Source organism: Arvicanthis niloticus, chromosome 14 (assembly GCF_011762505.2).
Source record: "Arvicanthis niloticus isolate mArvNil1 chromosome 14, mArvNil1.pat.X, whole genome shotgun sequence".
Lineage (NCBI taxonomy): Eukaryota > Metazoa > Chordata > Mammalia > Rodentia > Muridae > Arvicanthis > Arvicanthis niloticus.
The window spans coordinates 55,259,659-55,275,878 of NC_047671.1; the positions used below are offsets into that span (position 1 = coordinate 55,259,659).

The following is a 16,220-nucleotide window of genomic DNA, read 5'->3' on the forward strand; positions in this document are numbered from 1 at the left end:
GCAACACACAGGGGAAAGGCTACAAAACAGATGAGAAACCTGAATGGAAAAGTCAGCAACACAGAAGAAAAAAACAGCAAGAAAATTGAGATTTTAGGTGAGGAATAAGGGGGAGAAATTGCTAGAAACAAAACCTCAGTAAATGAAATATGACCTAAAGAGCACTGTTTTCTGCTATAACAACTGTTATTACAAAGGAATGTATTTTTTTTCTATAAAAGACAAATTGCATTAAAAGGTACTAAGAACTATTACCTGTGAAGATGGAGTCTGAGGCAGTAAACACTAAGACTCTGTAGAGCTATCGTCTCTAAATAGAACCCTCTAAGCCTTCTCGGATGCGGGTCCTCAACAGTGTTTTGACATTTAACAAAGAAGAACTTCTGAAGCTCAGTTCCTAGCCGAGTGAAATTCAAATTAACAGTTGCAGAGAATCCCAGCCTACTATACAGACAGGAGTTTTCATGGGAACACATTTCTTTAAAATATTGGCTTTTCTAGGAAAGAAAAATGAAGTCTTTTATATTGACTATTAAACCACCCTTTCAAGCACACAGAAGTTAATATAGTGAAGTTAGAGTAACTCAAAGGAAATTTAGCCAATGATAGGCAAGAAAAATGAGTGTTTTCATTATATTTAAGAATATCATGCTAGGTGTTGGGATTTAACTCAGTGGTTCAGCACCTGCCTACTACCAAGCATTTCACCTTTACCTTCAAAAAAATAAAATTAAAAAAATTAAAAATAAGGCAATTAGAAGATCATGTTGGAAAACAATACAGATCTAATATTTAACATTAACTGTAGAGACTCAAAGCCAGTCAAAGTGCTGAGAATAAGTGACTATTTAATGTTCAACCATAAATGAGAATCTGTATCACTCCCTCTAAGTCTCAGAAAATAAATAAGGTAGAAACAACAGGGAAAGTCTAAGAGTCAGAGGAAGTGGGAGGTGGTGAGGACAGGAAACTTCCAATCATGACATTGCTAATGCACCCTTGTCACAATAGCTATGAATACCTGCCCAAGACTGGGACCATCAATATATGGTCATGAAGGGGGATGAATTTTTGAAGCCCCATCCTCCCTGATGATTTATACTCAGTTAATAGTTGGTAGGGAAAGGAGAAATATTTTCTTCAGTAGTTGGAGCCACTGGAAAGGCACAAGACTTTCATCAGGTAAACCTAATAAAACTCGTTTGGTTACAAAACAAAAAGTATCCATAAGAAATGAGAAAATATGAGAGGACCAGTGGGAGTTGGACAAGACAGGATGAGATTAAGTATGACCAAAATATATTATGTACTTATGCAAAAAGGCCATGAATAAATTAACATTACAATTACTCTATGCTAATAAAACATACCAGAAGAGGACCCAGTATTTTAGTTATAACTGAGACAATAAGGAAAGTGACAGTCCAATAGGATTCCTTACATGTTTTGCTGTCGTCCTCACTATCAGAAAGTACAGCAGCCTTCCGCTTTGCTACTTTCTCTTCACCACCCTCCTTTTCTTCATCGTCATCACTGTCAATTTTTTGCCTTTTGGGTTCCTCCTCCTCACTGTCAGAGCTGTGGAGTCCTTTTCTGTCTGTATGGCTGTCTGACTCATTCTGCACTTCAGAATCTTCCCTCTTATTCTCCCCATCACTGTCCTCTGATTCTGCCTTCTCTTTGTGTCTGGAGGCATCCTCAGCTTCAGAATCACTAGCAGGCTCTTTCTGAGGGTCCTCACTTTCCGAGTCGCTGACTCGGGGTTTGGGAAGCTCCTCGCTTTCCGAGTCACTGGCCTGGGCCCTTGGAGGATCCTCGCTTTCTGAGTCGCTGACTCGGGGTTTGGGGAGCTCCTCGCTTTCCGAGTCACTGATCCGAGGTTTGGGAGGCTCCTCGCTTTCTGAGTCACTGGCCTGGGCCCTTGGAGGATCCTCGCTTTCTGAGTCACTGATCCGAGGTTTGGGAGGCTCCTCGCTTTCCGAGTCACTGGCCTGGGGCCTTGGGGGATCCTCGCTGTCAGACTCGCTGACCTGAGGCCGCAGAGTGTCCTCAGTTTCGGAGTCACTTGCATGCCCATTAAGACGCTCTTCCTTTTCAGAGTCACTCCCCTGTTGGTTGACAGCTTCATTTTCAGAGTCGCTGGCAGGAGACCCTGCATGTTCTTCAGACTCAGACTCACTGTCCTTTGGCCTGTGAAGCTCCTCACTTTCAGAGTCACTGGCGTTAACATTAGAGGGCTCATCATTCTCAGAGTCCGTTCCGTTATGTATCTTGGTCAAACCATCTTCTCTATCACTAGTTTCATTCTGAAAAAGTTAGAAAAAAATTAGCAATGTCAAAAAAAGGCAGGGAAACTTTAAAATTTTTCAGCATTTTTTTTTAAATGTAGGAATTTGTAGACACTAACAGAAGATTGTTTTAATCTTATACCTATATAGACACTTTAACTATATATCACTTTAACTAAGGCCAGTCTATGAAATGAACTGTCATAGTCTGCCCCCCAAAGAAAAGTATAATCAAGTCTGTATAGCATACTCCCAGATATAGAGGATCTCAGTTTTTTAAAATGGAGCCTTAATTCCTCACATAATTCTAGTTACCCAAAGAAATCACTACAGCCAATTTAGAAGTGGGATCTGCCTGAATATGTTTCTCAAGAAGAAACCAAGAAGTCTAGCATAAAGCTTAGATAGTTTGGATTTGCCCTGAAAAATGGTTTTCATTTTACTACCATTGCAACAGCACAGCAGAAATGATAACTGCTATACATATTCACTAAAATATAATTTAGAAAACTTTGTAAAATTGCAAGCTTTTTAAAATTCCTAAAGGCATTTTTTTTTTCTTGAGCTCTCAGTAAGCAACTTGATTCCTTGTCACTGAGGAAGCATGCATTTAGTAAGTGTACACAGAGACTGCAGGAAGAACATGCAATCTTAGGAGGACTGAGTGTTCACCTTAGCACACTTATTTCAGAAGAGTGTAGTTGAAAAATTATGCAAAAAGTCATCTAAAAAGGGAGGCATTTTAAACTGTTGTCATCACAGAGGCCTATCATTAGAGCACAGAATGCTCTCTAGTACACAGGTACATACACTTTTGGTGAACGAATAATAAAAGGTTAAAGAATCATACAAAATTAAATAAAATTAAATCAACATTTATTTAATGAACACTATGCTCAAAGTTGTAGATGTTTCCCAGGTCCTGACCCTAAGGAAGTATTTGTCTAAAGAGAAGTTAGGGAAACACAAGACAATACATAATAATTTGATCTACTACCACAAAGGTATACAAGATACTTTGAAAATGTGTGTGTGTGTGTGTGTGTGTGTGTATGTATATATATACATACACACACACACATACACATATAAAATTTATATTTGTGGGAGGATCAAAGGTATGCAGACAGGGTTTCTCTATGTAGTCCTAGCTGTCCTGGAACTCACTCTGTAGACCAGGCTGGCCTTGAACAGAGAGATCTGTCTGCCTCTGTTTCTTGAGTGCTGAGGCCAAAGGTGTGCACCACACGAACACCTGTCTCCTATCATTTTTACTTCTTAGACTTTTTTTTTAGTACTGGTAACTGAACTCAGGACTTCACACATGCTAGGTAAGTCTACTACTCAGGTCTACCTCCTTTTGGGAGGTGTTTTCAAGACAGGGTTTCTGTGTGTAGCCCTGGCTGTTCTGGAACTCGATCTGTAGACCAGGCTGGCCTCCATCTCAGAGATCTTCCTGCCTCTCTGCCTTTCAAGTACTGGGATTAAAGGCATGCATAACCACCGCCTGTCTTATCATTTTTAAAATGAGCTTTAATCAATATCCAGACACTCATCCATTATGTGGCATGAAGGGAAGAAACAGAGCAATCACCTGAGTCAAGGAAGAGCTAGTTCCGGGCATTAAAAATACATCTTTGATCTCAAGCCTGGGACACAGAAGCAGTCAGATCTCTTAGAGCACAAGGCTAGCCTGGTTTAAATAGTGGAGTCCCAGGTCAACCAGAGATATATAGTGAGACTCTGTCCCAAAACAAACAAAACCAAAAAGAAAAAAAGAGGAAGAAGTAGTCAACAGACTCAAGCAGGAGACAAAGACATTACAGAATTTGAGAAGACTATATTAGAAACAGAAACTATGTAAACCTTTTTAAAAGGTTTAAAAGTTATCAAAATATTTTATAATCTGACTTTTTAGCAATCAAACTGAAAACTTAAACTTTTTTAAAACTTAGAGATGAGACATGAGTATAAAAAACATTATAAATTATCACAAAATTTCTTAAGAAACACTGTTTTTATTCAAACAGGGTCCAAAGTATCTCAGACTGGCCTCAGGCTTGCTACAGAGCTGAGGCTGGATGGCTGGATGACCTTGAACTTCTGATGCTTCCTGCTTCTACTTCCTGAGAGCTGGGATTACAGGCATGCACAACTACATCTAGTTCGTACAGTACTAGGCACTGTACCTAGGGTCTTACAACATTCTAAGCAAGCACACTCTATTTACTGAGCTACACTGTTAGCCCAAATGTCACCTTAAGGCAAAACATTGCCACTTAGAACGGTCAGAAAAAAACTGAGCATTTTGAGGGTATGTGGTCCAAGCTTTCTTTGCAATAATTCATACTGCAGTTATAAATAACTATTGGTCATCTATCATAACAATCTTGTTCATTTCAGCATTCAAATAACACTCACATTCTTAAAGACTAGGTCTATAGCATATAACAGAAATAACTCACCTTTTGGTTGTAAGCCTTAGCCTTTTAACTGCTGAGTCATCTCCTAGCCTCAACTGACATTCTTAAAGTGCAAACTGCTGTTAAGCAATGATTTGTAATATGAGGGGAGGACAGGAGAAAGAAGAGAAGAGCCTTTAAGAATAACCATAAGCCGGGCAGTGGTGGTGCACGCCTTTAATCCCAGCACTTGGGAGGCAGAGGCAGGTGGATTTCTGGGTTCAAGGCCAGCCTGGTCTACAGAGTGAGTTCCAGGACAGCCAGAGCTACACAGAGAAACCCTGTCTCCAAAAACAAAAAAAAAAAACAAAAAACAAAAAACAAAACAAAACAACAACAACAACAACAAAAAAACAAGAATAACCATAAAATAGCACAATGCTATCAATCCAATGTAAACTTCCAGAGAGAACTGCAATGTCTTACAACTTCATTTTTTTTACCATAAAAACACAAAAAAACCCAAAGCTACATTTTAGAATATCCCCTTGTCTGTCAAAAGCTATCTTACAATGTCAAAAAACAAAAGCAGGGGGCTGGAGAGATGGCTCATCGGTTAAGAGCACTGACTGCTCTTCCAGAGGTCCTGAGTTCAATTCCCAGCAACCACATGGTGGCTCACAACCATCTGTAATGGGGTCTGATGCCCTCCCTCTTCTGGTGTGTCTGACAGCACAGTGTATGCATCATATATATAAAATAAATAAATAACTGCAGGGAGGAACAGGTGATCCTAGAACACAACTGCCTTCGAGGTAGTTTAAAAAAAAACAAAAAAAAAAACAAAAAAAAACAAAAAACAAAAAAAAAAACAACAAAAAAAAAAAAGCAGTCCTGATGAATAAAAAACTGATTTTACACAGATCTGCAGGTTCTATGGTGAGGAAAACAACCCCACCTGCCTCCCCTAACTCACACTCCTGTCCTGACACAGAACTCTCCATGTCACTGCTGGTTCCGTGTCCTTCACACATGTTGTGCTCTTTGGTTTGGTTTGTTTTTTTGTTTTTTTTTTAAATCAGTTTTTCCTTTTCATAAAACTCGGCAGCCATAAAGCTTAGCAAGAATACTCCTCACATGAAGCCTTCCTTTTCCATCTTCCATTCTAGAAAGAATAGATTTTGGGCAATGTAATATGAAAGCTAAGAACAGAGACTTGAGCCACAGTACAGCTTGGAGTCAAAACCATAGCCCTGCTACTTTATCCTGCGACCTAGGGAAATTTGCTTAATGCCTCAAAGCCTCTTCCTCCACTATGTGATAGTCAGAGATAGTAATACTTTTTTCTTTCTTCCTTCTGTCTGCCCATCTGTCCATTCATTTGTTTTTCAAGACAGGGTTTCTCTGTGTAGCCCTGGCTGTCCTGGAACTCACTCTGTAGACCAGGCTGGCCTCAAACTCAGAGATCCACCTGCCCTGCCTCCCGAGTGCTGGGGTTAAAGCCTGGCTAGTAACTGTACTTTAAAGAGTTGCTTAAACATTAAATGCATGAAAAGCTGCTAATAACAAAACCTTACTCATTATAATTACAAATCATAAAATCTTTTTTAAAAATGTATTTATTATATTTATATGAATACACTGTAGCTGTTTTCAGACACACCAGAAGAGGACATCAGATTCTATTACAGATGGTTGTGAGCCACCATGTAGTTGCTGGATGGACACTGAGCTCAGGACCTCTGGAAGAGCAGCAGTCAGTGCTCTTAACTGCTGAACCATCTCTCTAGCCCCATAAAATCTTTCAAGACACAGCACAACATATTCCCTGGCAGTAGAGCTAGTTAGTCATTACTCTTTCATACCCCACAGCACCTTCTATTTCTACATTGCCAAAAAATGAGACTCTACCACCTCTATCATACACTGACCTTAAGACCAGAGACCACTTTTTCCAATTAAAAATCTTTGTATTTATTTTATATGTATGACTGTTTTGCCTGCAGAGAAAATTTTATGTATATGAGTATATAAGTGCACTGCATGTGTGTCTGGTGCCTGCAGAGCCAGAAGGAGCCATCAGATCCCATGGACCTGGAGTTACAGGTGGTTGTAAGCCATCAAGTGAGTTCTAGGAATTGAACCTGTGTTCTCTTGAAGAGCAACAAGTGCTCTAAATCATGGAACCATCTCTCTAACCATCTTTTTTTTTTTTGCATCATGAAACAGTACTTATATAAAATTCCACACAAAGGGAGTCAGAATGACGACTCTGGCTAAGAGCACTTATTGCTCTTCCAGACAACCTGCATTCAGTTCCCTGTACCCACAAGGTGGTTCGCAGCTAACTCCAATTTGAGGATATCTGATATTCTCTTTTGGCCTCATAGACACTGAACACAGCCTGATCTACAGAGCAAGTTCCAGGCTCACCATATTTTCAGGCTCTGTTTCAAAAACAAAGTTTCTAGACAGCACACAATTTGAAAATATCATGGGTTTTTGTTACATTTCATTTTCCAAGAGTAACATGCAGATATGATGTGATATTTCATAACTTTCTCTCTGTACAGTAGTAACTCTGTTTTCCATTCTGTGTAAGGTTCGCTCTTACTAGGATGTCAGAAAAACATTAAGACTGGATCTACAAGAGGCAAGGGTTGCCCAACAGCAGTAACTACCCATGGTCCTCCTTCACACTCTAGAATGGGCCAGGGGAGGTTCAATGACCTTTAGCAAGGAATCTCTAGACTCCTCTCAATCAGGCAAAAACTAAATCTTGGGTGGGGATGGAAACTGAGGCTATCTTCACAGAAACCTGTGGCCACTCCACTGTGAGATCAGACCAATCTGGTCACTACTAAGTAAATCTCACTGACTGGTTGATTCCTGCTGCTATTAGTATGTACTCCTGAACTCTCCAACTCTAAAGGAAAGGAAGGTTTTTGGGTCTAACATTCAACAGGGAGAGACACATGAACATTAGTGACACTAAACACTTTATTTTCTGTCAAATGTTTGCAGAAACCATTTTTAATATGGAAAGATCCTGGCAGCCAGAAAATAAAAATAAAGTCAAACAAGAACTTCAAGAAGGCACCAAACTTTGTGACCTCCTCTCCAATGAAAGCAGTAGGAAGTCAAATTTTTTTTTTAAATGTCTTTATACTTCAGTCCAGTTCTTAAGATTTACTTATTTATTATGTATACAGTGTTCTGCCTGGATTTATGCCTGCAAGCCAGAAGAGGGTGTTAGCTCCTGTTACAGATGTTGTGAGCCACCATGTGGTTGCTGGGAATTGAACTCAGGTCCTCTGGAAGAGCAAACAGTGCTCTTAACCTCTGAGCCACCTCTCCAGCCCAGGAAGTCAAATTTAAAGCCCCTGGAAAAGGTCTCCAGGGAAGAAAAAATGGAGAAACTTATCAAGAGGCAGAGTCTATAATATTTGAACCAAGATTATTTTCCATCTAATCTCACAGCTTATGATTCTAAGATAGAGACCCTATTCTAGACTAGCCAATCATAAACCCAGGCCCTACTACCCAATCACCCCGTAACAGCTTTCTGTCTGGAGGAAGCAAGATATCCTGCCTTAACATGACTAGTGTGGAGGCTAAATCCTGGGTTTAATCCTGCTTTCCCAATGTAGGCATCCCATCTTCTGTGCCATCCTTAATCAAAAGCTGTACCTTGGACACTGTCACTTTTCCCCCAGCTTGTTAAGAATATGGTAATGAGATGTTATCTCATTCCTACTCTGGCTGAAGAGCTCAGCTTCCAAGGAGCCAGGATTTGATGGAATTATTTTATAAAGCAATGTAAGTCACAATGCATTGTTTAAAACAAGTACAATCAAGGGGCAGCAAGAAGTTCACTTCCTGGCATGGAGAAGGAAAAAGGTAGCTTTATAGTCTAAAAGCCAGTAACAGTTAGGGGACCACCAAATATATAGAGAACAATGTGTCTATTACATAAAAACTATACCTTTAAAAAATTTGTTTTTTAGACAGGGAACTCACTTAGTAGCTTACACTAGCCTTCAAACTCACAGCAATCCTTTTTCCAAAGTGCTAGAATTTCAGGCATGAACCACTCTGCCTGGTTTACCATTTTAAATGCAGTAACAACCCAAGGCTTCATACATGGCAAGAAGACACTCTACCAATAAGCCATACCCTTCATATCTGTGTCATTTGTAATAAGCAATGTGAGCATCCTTGATTTGGGTTTCAGATGGCAGGGATGAGACAGAGTCCTGGAATCAATCTTCATGAACACAGGGTTGACTGTACTGTTATATTCATATTATAAAATCATTAAATTACACTTAGATTCTTAGTAACATGAAGAAATATTTAATATGTTATTTTAAGCAAAGAGATAAAAATAATATACAGATACAATATACATAATATCTTAAGTAACTTAAAAGATATATAGCCGGGCGGTGGTGGTGCACACCTTTAATCCCAGCACTTGGGGGGCAGGGGCAGGTGGATTTCTGAGTTCGAGGCCAGCCTGGTCTACAGAGTGAGTTCCAGGACAGCCAGGGCTACACAGAGAAACCCTGTCTCGAAAAACAAAACAAAACAAAACAAATACATATACACACGCACATGCACACGCACACGCACACGCAAACACAGAGTTTATATGTGGGAGGGAGGACTAATATGTAGGAGAAATAATCTCTACAGGCCATTTCAGACAATATGTCAATCTTAATTTCCTTCTTTAAAATGATTTCATTTCCAAGTTTTCCACATGTACATTTACTTACTTAGGATATGAATTAGTTACAGACCAGCAACTGTTAATGTTTACCACTAAGTATGAGGCTATGAGACGGCCACCTTAACAGTTCTAAGCTGACACAAACACTGGTTGTTCTTTCAAAGGACCTGGGTTCAATTCCCAGCACGACATGGTGGGTCACATGTGTCTGTAACTCCATTCCCAGGACATCTGACATCCTCTTCTGGCCTCTGCAGGTACCAAGCACACACTCAGTACACAGACATACATATAGACAAAACACTACACACACACACACACACACACACACACACACACACACACACACACGGTGAAAAAAAAACTTTACACTATTAATAATTCTGTTTTAACATTTTACTTTTAGGGGATAAAGAGATGGTTCAGAGGTTAAGAGCACAAGCTGCTCTTCCAAGAGGACTAGGTTCAATTCCTAGCACCCACTTGGCCACTCAGAACTCTCTGTAATTCCAGTTCTAGGGGACCTGATAATCCTTTCTGGCCTCTGAAGGTACCAGGCATGCACATGGTAAACAAACATACATGGAGACAAAACATTCACATAAGATAAAATATAAAGAAAGCTAACTTTTATTATTTGTGTGTGTGTGTGTGTGTGTGTGTGTGTGTGTGTGTGTGTAGAGATCAGAAAGGAGTGCTAGACTACTTGAAGCTAGAGGTTCCTGACATGAGTACTACACACTGAACTTGGGTCCTTTGGAAGAGAAGCAGGTACTTTTAACCACTGAGCCATCTTCTCAGTCCCTATTAATAATTCTTACCTGTCATTAATTAAAAATAGAATTTAACTTATTTAAGAGCCTCTAACACTGAGTGACATCAAAACACCTAAACAACAAGCCATTCTAGATCTGCAATTTGCTGACCTCCCATGCTCCTTACAGATAAAATCCCCACACTTGCTCCTTAGTGTCTCTTGAGGACATCAAAGACACTACCACTTGAGGTCACCTGCAGGAATGTTCTTCCCCTACAGACACATGCCTAAATGGCTATTTCCTTGGCATCCTTCCTCAACCGTCCCCTTTAAATGTCCCCTTTGTACTAAGGCCTATACAAACTTACTCAACATGGAAGACTAGCTTCCATCTTTATCTATTACCTTGTTCTATATTTGTTCTTTCTCTCTATTTGTCACTTTCTAATAGACTACACAATTTAAAATATATATCATATATAACACATATTTATATATTTTGAATATATTAAATATTTATATATTATATAACATTTATTTAATATTTATATAACACATAAAATATAAATATATATAGTAAATATATTCTTATATGTAATATAAATATGACATAAAATATATAGTAATATAGAATCATATAAATATATTATTGTAGTTATATATAGTGTAATGTCTTTCTCCTTCTACTGGAAAATAAACCCAACAATGGGATTTTGGTTCTTAGTCATGTTATGTCCAAAGCACCTTTAAAAAAAAGCATGATACACAGCAAACGATCAGTATATAAGTTTGGTGTATATATGAACGATGTGAATGTATACACTAAAAAAAATCATAATTGTAATAACAGAGTCAGTATAATTTCTAAGTCATATCTATTACTTAGAATTAGACAATCTTCTATGTTTATATAATAAAAATGTCACTCATAAAATTCTTAGAAAAATCCATTCACCTTTACTATTCCTATTTGTTTCAGTGTCTATCTATCAAAGATGTATGCTGATTTACAGGAAAATTATAGTTTTATGTTACTAATGCTGAAAGGTTATATGATTAGGAAAGTATATTAAATAGCTTCAAAAATATTTAGGACAAATGTTAATTATTAGAATATATAAACATTTTACCATTTGGCTATTCAACTAAAACAGCTTATAAGCTACATTTGCCGTAACTATGATTAGACATGCCTGTAATCCCAGCTACAAAGGAGTCTGCTAGAGCAGAAGAATCAAAAGTTCAAGACTAGCTTGAGTTACATAAAAGGTTCAAGGCAGTTTAGCAAGACTCTGTCTGCCTTAATAATAAAAATAAGGCCGTCAAGATGGCTCCATTGGTAAAGGCATTGGCCACTAAAGCTGATAACCTAAATCCAATCCTCAGAACCCTCAGGTGGAAGGAGAGAACTCATTTCTGTAAGTTTTCCTTTGACCTCCACACCATGGCATGCTTAGCCCTGACCTTCAAATAAATATAATAAAAAAAATAAAAGGTAGCTCAGTGGTAGAGTGTTCCTAGCAGATGCAAAGCCCTGGGTTTAATCCCAAGTAACACAATACAAACCAAAATAAACATAGCAAAGCAGTCCATTTGAGTTATAATCCTAGACCTTGCTACAGATCAAACCAGTTTAATTCCTGACATAAACCTTAATAAATGATATCCTCTTGACTATTTCAAGTGGTATTTCTGACTGCTTACTGTCCTTGCCAAATATTATTTAGGGATGGTGAAGCCTGCTAGTACATCATACACTGAATAAAGGCATAGCTGAAAACTGCCTAGTATTTGAAATTTAACCCAACAGAACTTTTTTTCTCTGTGATCATCAATTGACCAGACTATCCCTACTCATTTTAAACAATCTTCTACTAATTTATACCCTTTCAGGGCATTAGAAGTATAAGAAAAAGCCTCCCCAAAGACACTGTACCTCTGAATGGTGGTCTACACTTCCAGTGTCGGATCCAGAGTGCTGCTCGTTTGCATCGTCCTCAGCATCTGACCCTGAATCCCGCTCATCCTGCACTGGGGTTGCACCACCATCATCTGCTTAAAAACAAAACAAAACCCCTCTTAGGTATAAGGCGGATGACATCTGTAATGTTTATGATTACAGTTAAAATGAGTATCTGCAGCTAAGGTGGGCACACCTGATGTAGGAGCCAAGTTAACTACTTTTGAAGAAGCATAGCTAGTGACGCAAAGGCTGGGGACGATAGAATACTCGTGTAAGTACTAACAAGTACTACCACCTAATGTGGCGCACATAACAGCGAAAACATTTTATAAAGGTGACACCCAGACCAAACACTAAATGCAAAATCATCTAAATTATAGTTTCTACTGTTTTATTGTCTTTCTAAGGCATTTACCACCTTCTATTGTACTATGTGACTTAGGTTATTTTTTTTTAACTTTGGACATTTTTTGATTCATAACTGAATTTTTGAAGCTGAGAAATAACTGTTACATGGTATACAGGAAGTGCTTGTTTATGAATGGAGAGCACAAGGAACTTCAGTCCAGAAATAGTGAAAAGTCATTGAAGTATATAAACTATACTTTGATAAAATGAATAGTAACCTAACCTTAGCCAATACCTTAAAAGTACAGAGTAAAATTATCCTCAAGAGGTACTTAGAGATATTGGAAGGCATAAGACTTGATTAGCAGTTTAAGATATAAATAAGTAAGCAAATAATGGTTAAATGAAACAGTTAAGTATATAAGAAAGCCAAGAAAGTAGTATAAAAATGGAATTACTTTCATACTAATGAGATATTCAATTCACCTTAACAGTAAAGTTTATACCTGGGTATGATGTTGCATGCCTTTAATCCCAGCACTAAAGAAGCAGAGGCAGGAGGATCTCTGTGAGTTCAAGGCCAGCCTGGTCTACAGAGGGAGTTCCAAGACAGCCAGGGCTGTTACACAGAGAAACCCTGTCTCAAAACAAAAAAACAAACAAAGTAAAGTTTATATAGCAACAATTAAAAAATAGTTTTGGGAAGTCTTAATTGTTTTTTCAAGTTGAATGACTGGAAAGATTAGGGCAGATAAGGAGTTAAATTACTATTCTGAAGTAATGAGAAAACACCGAATGGCAAAAAGATAAAGATAAAAAAATGCATAACTAGAGAGCCTACGTTAAGAATACAGACATAAAAAAATTAAAATCGGAAAAGCAGCAGCTAAACATTCTAGCATTGGGGAAGTGTGAAGGCAGGCTGATCTCTGATCTCTGTGGATTCCAGGCCAGCCTGGTCTACAAAGTGAGTTTGAGGCCAGTCAGGGCTACAGAGCAAGACTCTGTGTGTGTGTGTGTGTGTGTGTGTGTGTGTGTGTGTATTAAAAAAACAGCTAAAAGATGCTAGCTTTTTTTTTTTTAGCACTGCTAGCTTTTTGCTACCTCTATTTTTTTCTTGTAACATAGCCTATCCACTATTCACACAGAATTATTTTTTAACTTAATTTTTAAAATGTCAATAAACTGAAAAAAAGTATTTTGGTATTTAGGCAAAACAGCAGTTGAGGTTCAGGATAACAGATTCTGTTATCATCACTGCTGTCAAAGTCAAAACAGAAAACAGCTTAATGCTAAAACTGCTACAGTACTTTGGATACAGAAAATCCAAAAGAAATCGGCACCCAGCTGTTTTCACCCAGCAGGCCCTTGCCTTGTTCATCTCAGGCGTGTCTAGCATAGTGGAGCCGATTTAGAGTAGAAGGCACGAAAGTCACTTCAAGTACCAGGGACTCATTCCTTGCTTTAAGATACCTATTGTAAACTTAAAAGACCCCGCCCTTTCTTCCCGGGAAGCCAGGATTACAGGAGAAAATTAACCCTAACTGCTGAAGAAGAGCCTAGAGACGACTCCTGTCCCCCGTCCAACTATTAAAACTCAACAATCCCCTTTAAAGGACGTATCTCCTCCCTGGTAGATAGAAGAGACAACTGGAGCAAAGATCCTTCTCGGACCGGAAGAGATTCCCTTCCGAGTGCCCTCGCCCAGGCTCCAGCCCCGCCCTCCTCGCCGGTACACCTGAGGAGGCAGGAGGGGACTTTCCGACCCGGCATGGACGCTGACAGCGGGCTTTCGGGTGCAGGGTCCTGACGGAGACCTCCTCTCCTTGCTGGAGCCCGAGGCCGAGCCGCAGCGCGGTCCTCCCCGTCCCGACCCGACCCACCTGACTGGTCACCGCTGTAGTACTCCGAGTCCATGGCAGGCGGGCTCTCGGCGGGGAGTGTCCGCGCCACGCGCCGCCCCCGTCACGTCCTTCCTGGCGGAGTGACCTCTCTCCGCAGCGGCGTGCTTCTGCCTCGCCCAAGACTTCGGAGAAGTCGGCAGCGGCGGGCGCCGACGCTTCGATCAGGAAACCCCAGCTACTGAACAGGGCCGTACCTCACCGGCCGGCAAAGTGAAGAACCGCGTTCAACTTCCCAGAAGCACCTCTGGGGCCAAAATGGCGTCTGCCCACGGCCCTCAGAGAAATGCAATGCGCAGGCGCCGTCACCCTTCTGTCGGCCAATGAGAAGATGCTATGGTAATGTGACGCCAAGGCACGGTCGGGAAAGAGACTGCCGGGAGAATTGAGGGGACGCGGGAGGTTCGGCTTTAGTTAAATATCGGCCTCGGCCCGATTTGGTCTGTCTCCAGTAGGAGTAATGTTACTCGCTTGGCTCTGAGTTCGGGCTTGCCCTGAGAAACATTTTAGTTCTTACGAAAAATGAAAACCTGCTAAAATTACATTTTAACATTCAGCCAAATAACTGTAGTTCTAATTCCCGCCCATAGTTTAGAACGAAAGTAGCGCGTTGTTCTCTGGGACTTGTAGTTCAAAGGTTGGATTCCCTTTGCCAAGAAAGTTAAAAATAAGATAAAGTAATAAAGATGACTTGTCCTTATAAAACATTTCATGATCTTTCTTTCTTTACAAAATAACTAAATTGTAACTGAAAAACCATTTGGTCAACAAGTACAGATCTTTGTCTTAAGAACCCCTGATAGCCAGGAGGTGGTGGAGCAGGCCTTTATTCCCAGCACTCAGGAAAAAGAGGTAAGAGGATCTCTGAGTTCGAGGACAGCCTGGTCTACAGAGTAAGTTCCATGACAGCCAGGGCTACATAGAGAAACTTTGGTTTGGCAAAACCACTTAAAAAATGTTACTTATGAAGTTGAAAGTTTAGTTCCCACTCAAAAAGGCTGGCATTAGTGGCACATGTGGAGTACCATGAGGTTTTCAGCCTGGTCTACAGAGAGTTTCAGGACATTCAGAGCTACACAGAGAAACCTTGTCTTAAACAAAACAGTCCCTGATAAAACCTTGATGAGAAAGTAAGTAACTACATACTCTGAGTAACTGGTTTCTAATCCTCAGTCAGGAAGATTCAAGTGATAGTTTGAGACAGTAATGGCTTGTACTCTTTGTTGCAACAGCGTAGAGGGAAATTTCAAAATACAAGGATTGAAGATTAGAACTATCACAGTAAAGGGCTCAATGAAAAGGCTTGTTCATGTTCCCCAGATGCTCCAGAAGCCTGTCCAGTCTGGTAGAGAGTATCTGGCTTGTGATTCTGCTGTTCTAAACACCTGATAAATTCGTATAGAAAGAACATTCCTCCCCCAACACAGCACAGAGTCCTCCCTTCTCTGCCACAGTGAGAGTTAATTCCCATCTATTTTGTAATACCATGGCTGCCAGGGAGTTCACCTGAGTTTGGAGTTTTCCAATGCCATCCTATACTAGTGTCAGGTCAACCTTGATTTGTTGAGCAAGTTGGCTACGTTGTACTTGATGGAGTCCAGTGCCTTTTCCAGTGGCCCCACTATTCCCAACAGGGTTGGAATTAATATGTCATCCCTTTTGGTTCAGACAGGAGTAAGCTAGTTTTATTTTATCAGTTTATTTTAGCCCTAGGGATGATTATAAGACCTGAAACTAAAATATACAACTTGGCCCATGGGATAACTGATAGGGTACCAAGAGGAGGCACCATTGGGACGTGTGAAAAGGTGCCACTAGGAACTACA

The 16,220-nt window shown here is 39.9% G+C and overlaps 1 protein-coding gene across 3 annotated transcripts in view; it reads right to left on the reverse strand.

Moving 5' to 3' along the window:
- Iws1 (interacts with SUPT6H, CTD assembly factor 1) overlaps nt 1-14,707 on the reverse strand; it is a 31,039-nt gene extending 16,332 nt beyond the window's left edge. The window contains exons 1-3 of one of the 3 annotated variants that reach the window (XM_034518014.2): nt 14,377-14,707; nt 12,119-12,234; nt 1,442-2,306 (exon numbers count right to left, since the gene is read on the reverse strand). In XM_034518014.2, the coding sequence (XP_034373905.1) occupies nt 1,442-2,306; nt 12,119-12,234; nt 14,377-14,410 (1,015 nt within the window). In that variant the 5' untranslated portion in view covers nt 14,411-14,707. The remainder of the gene's footprint in view (nt 1-1,441; nt 2,307-12,118; nt 12,235-14,376) is intronic. The other 2 variants (XM_034518017.2, XM_076912865.1) reach the window with 2 other exon arrangements.
- Nucleotides 14,708-16,220: the final 1,513 nt, after the last annotated feature.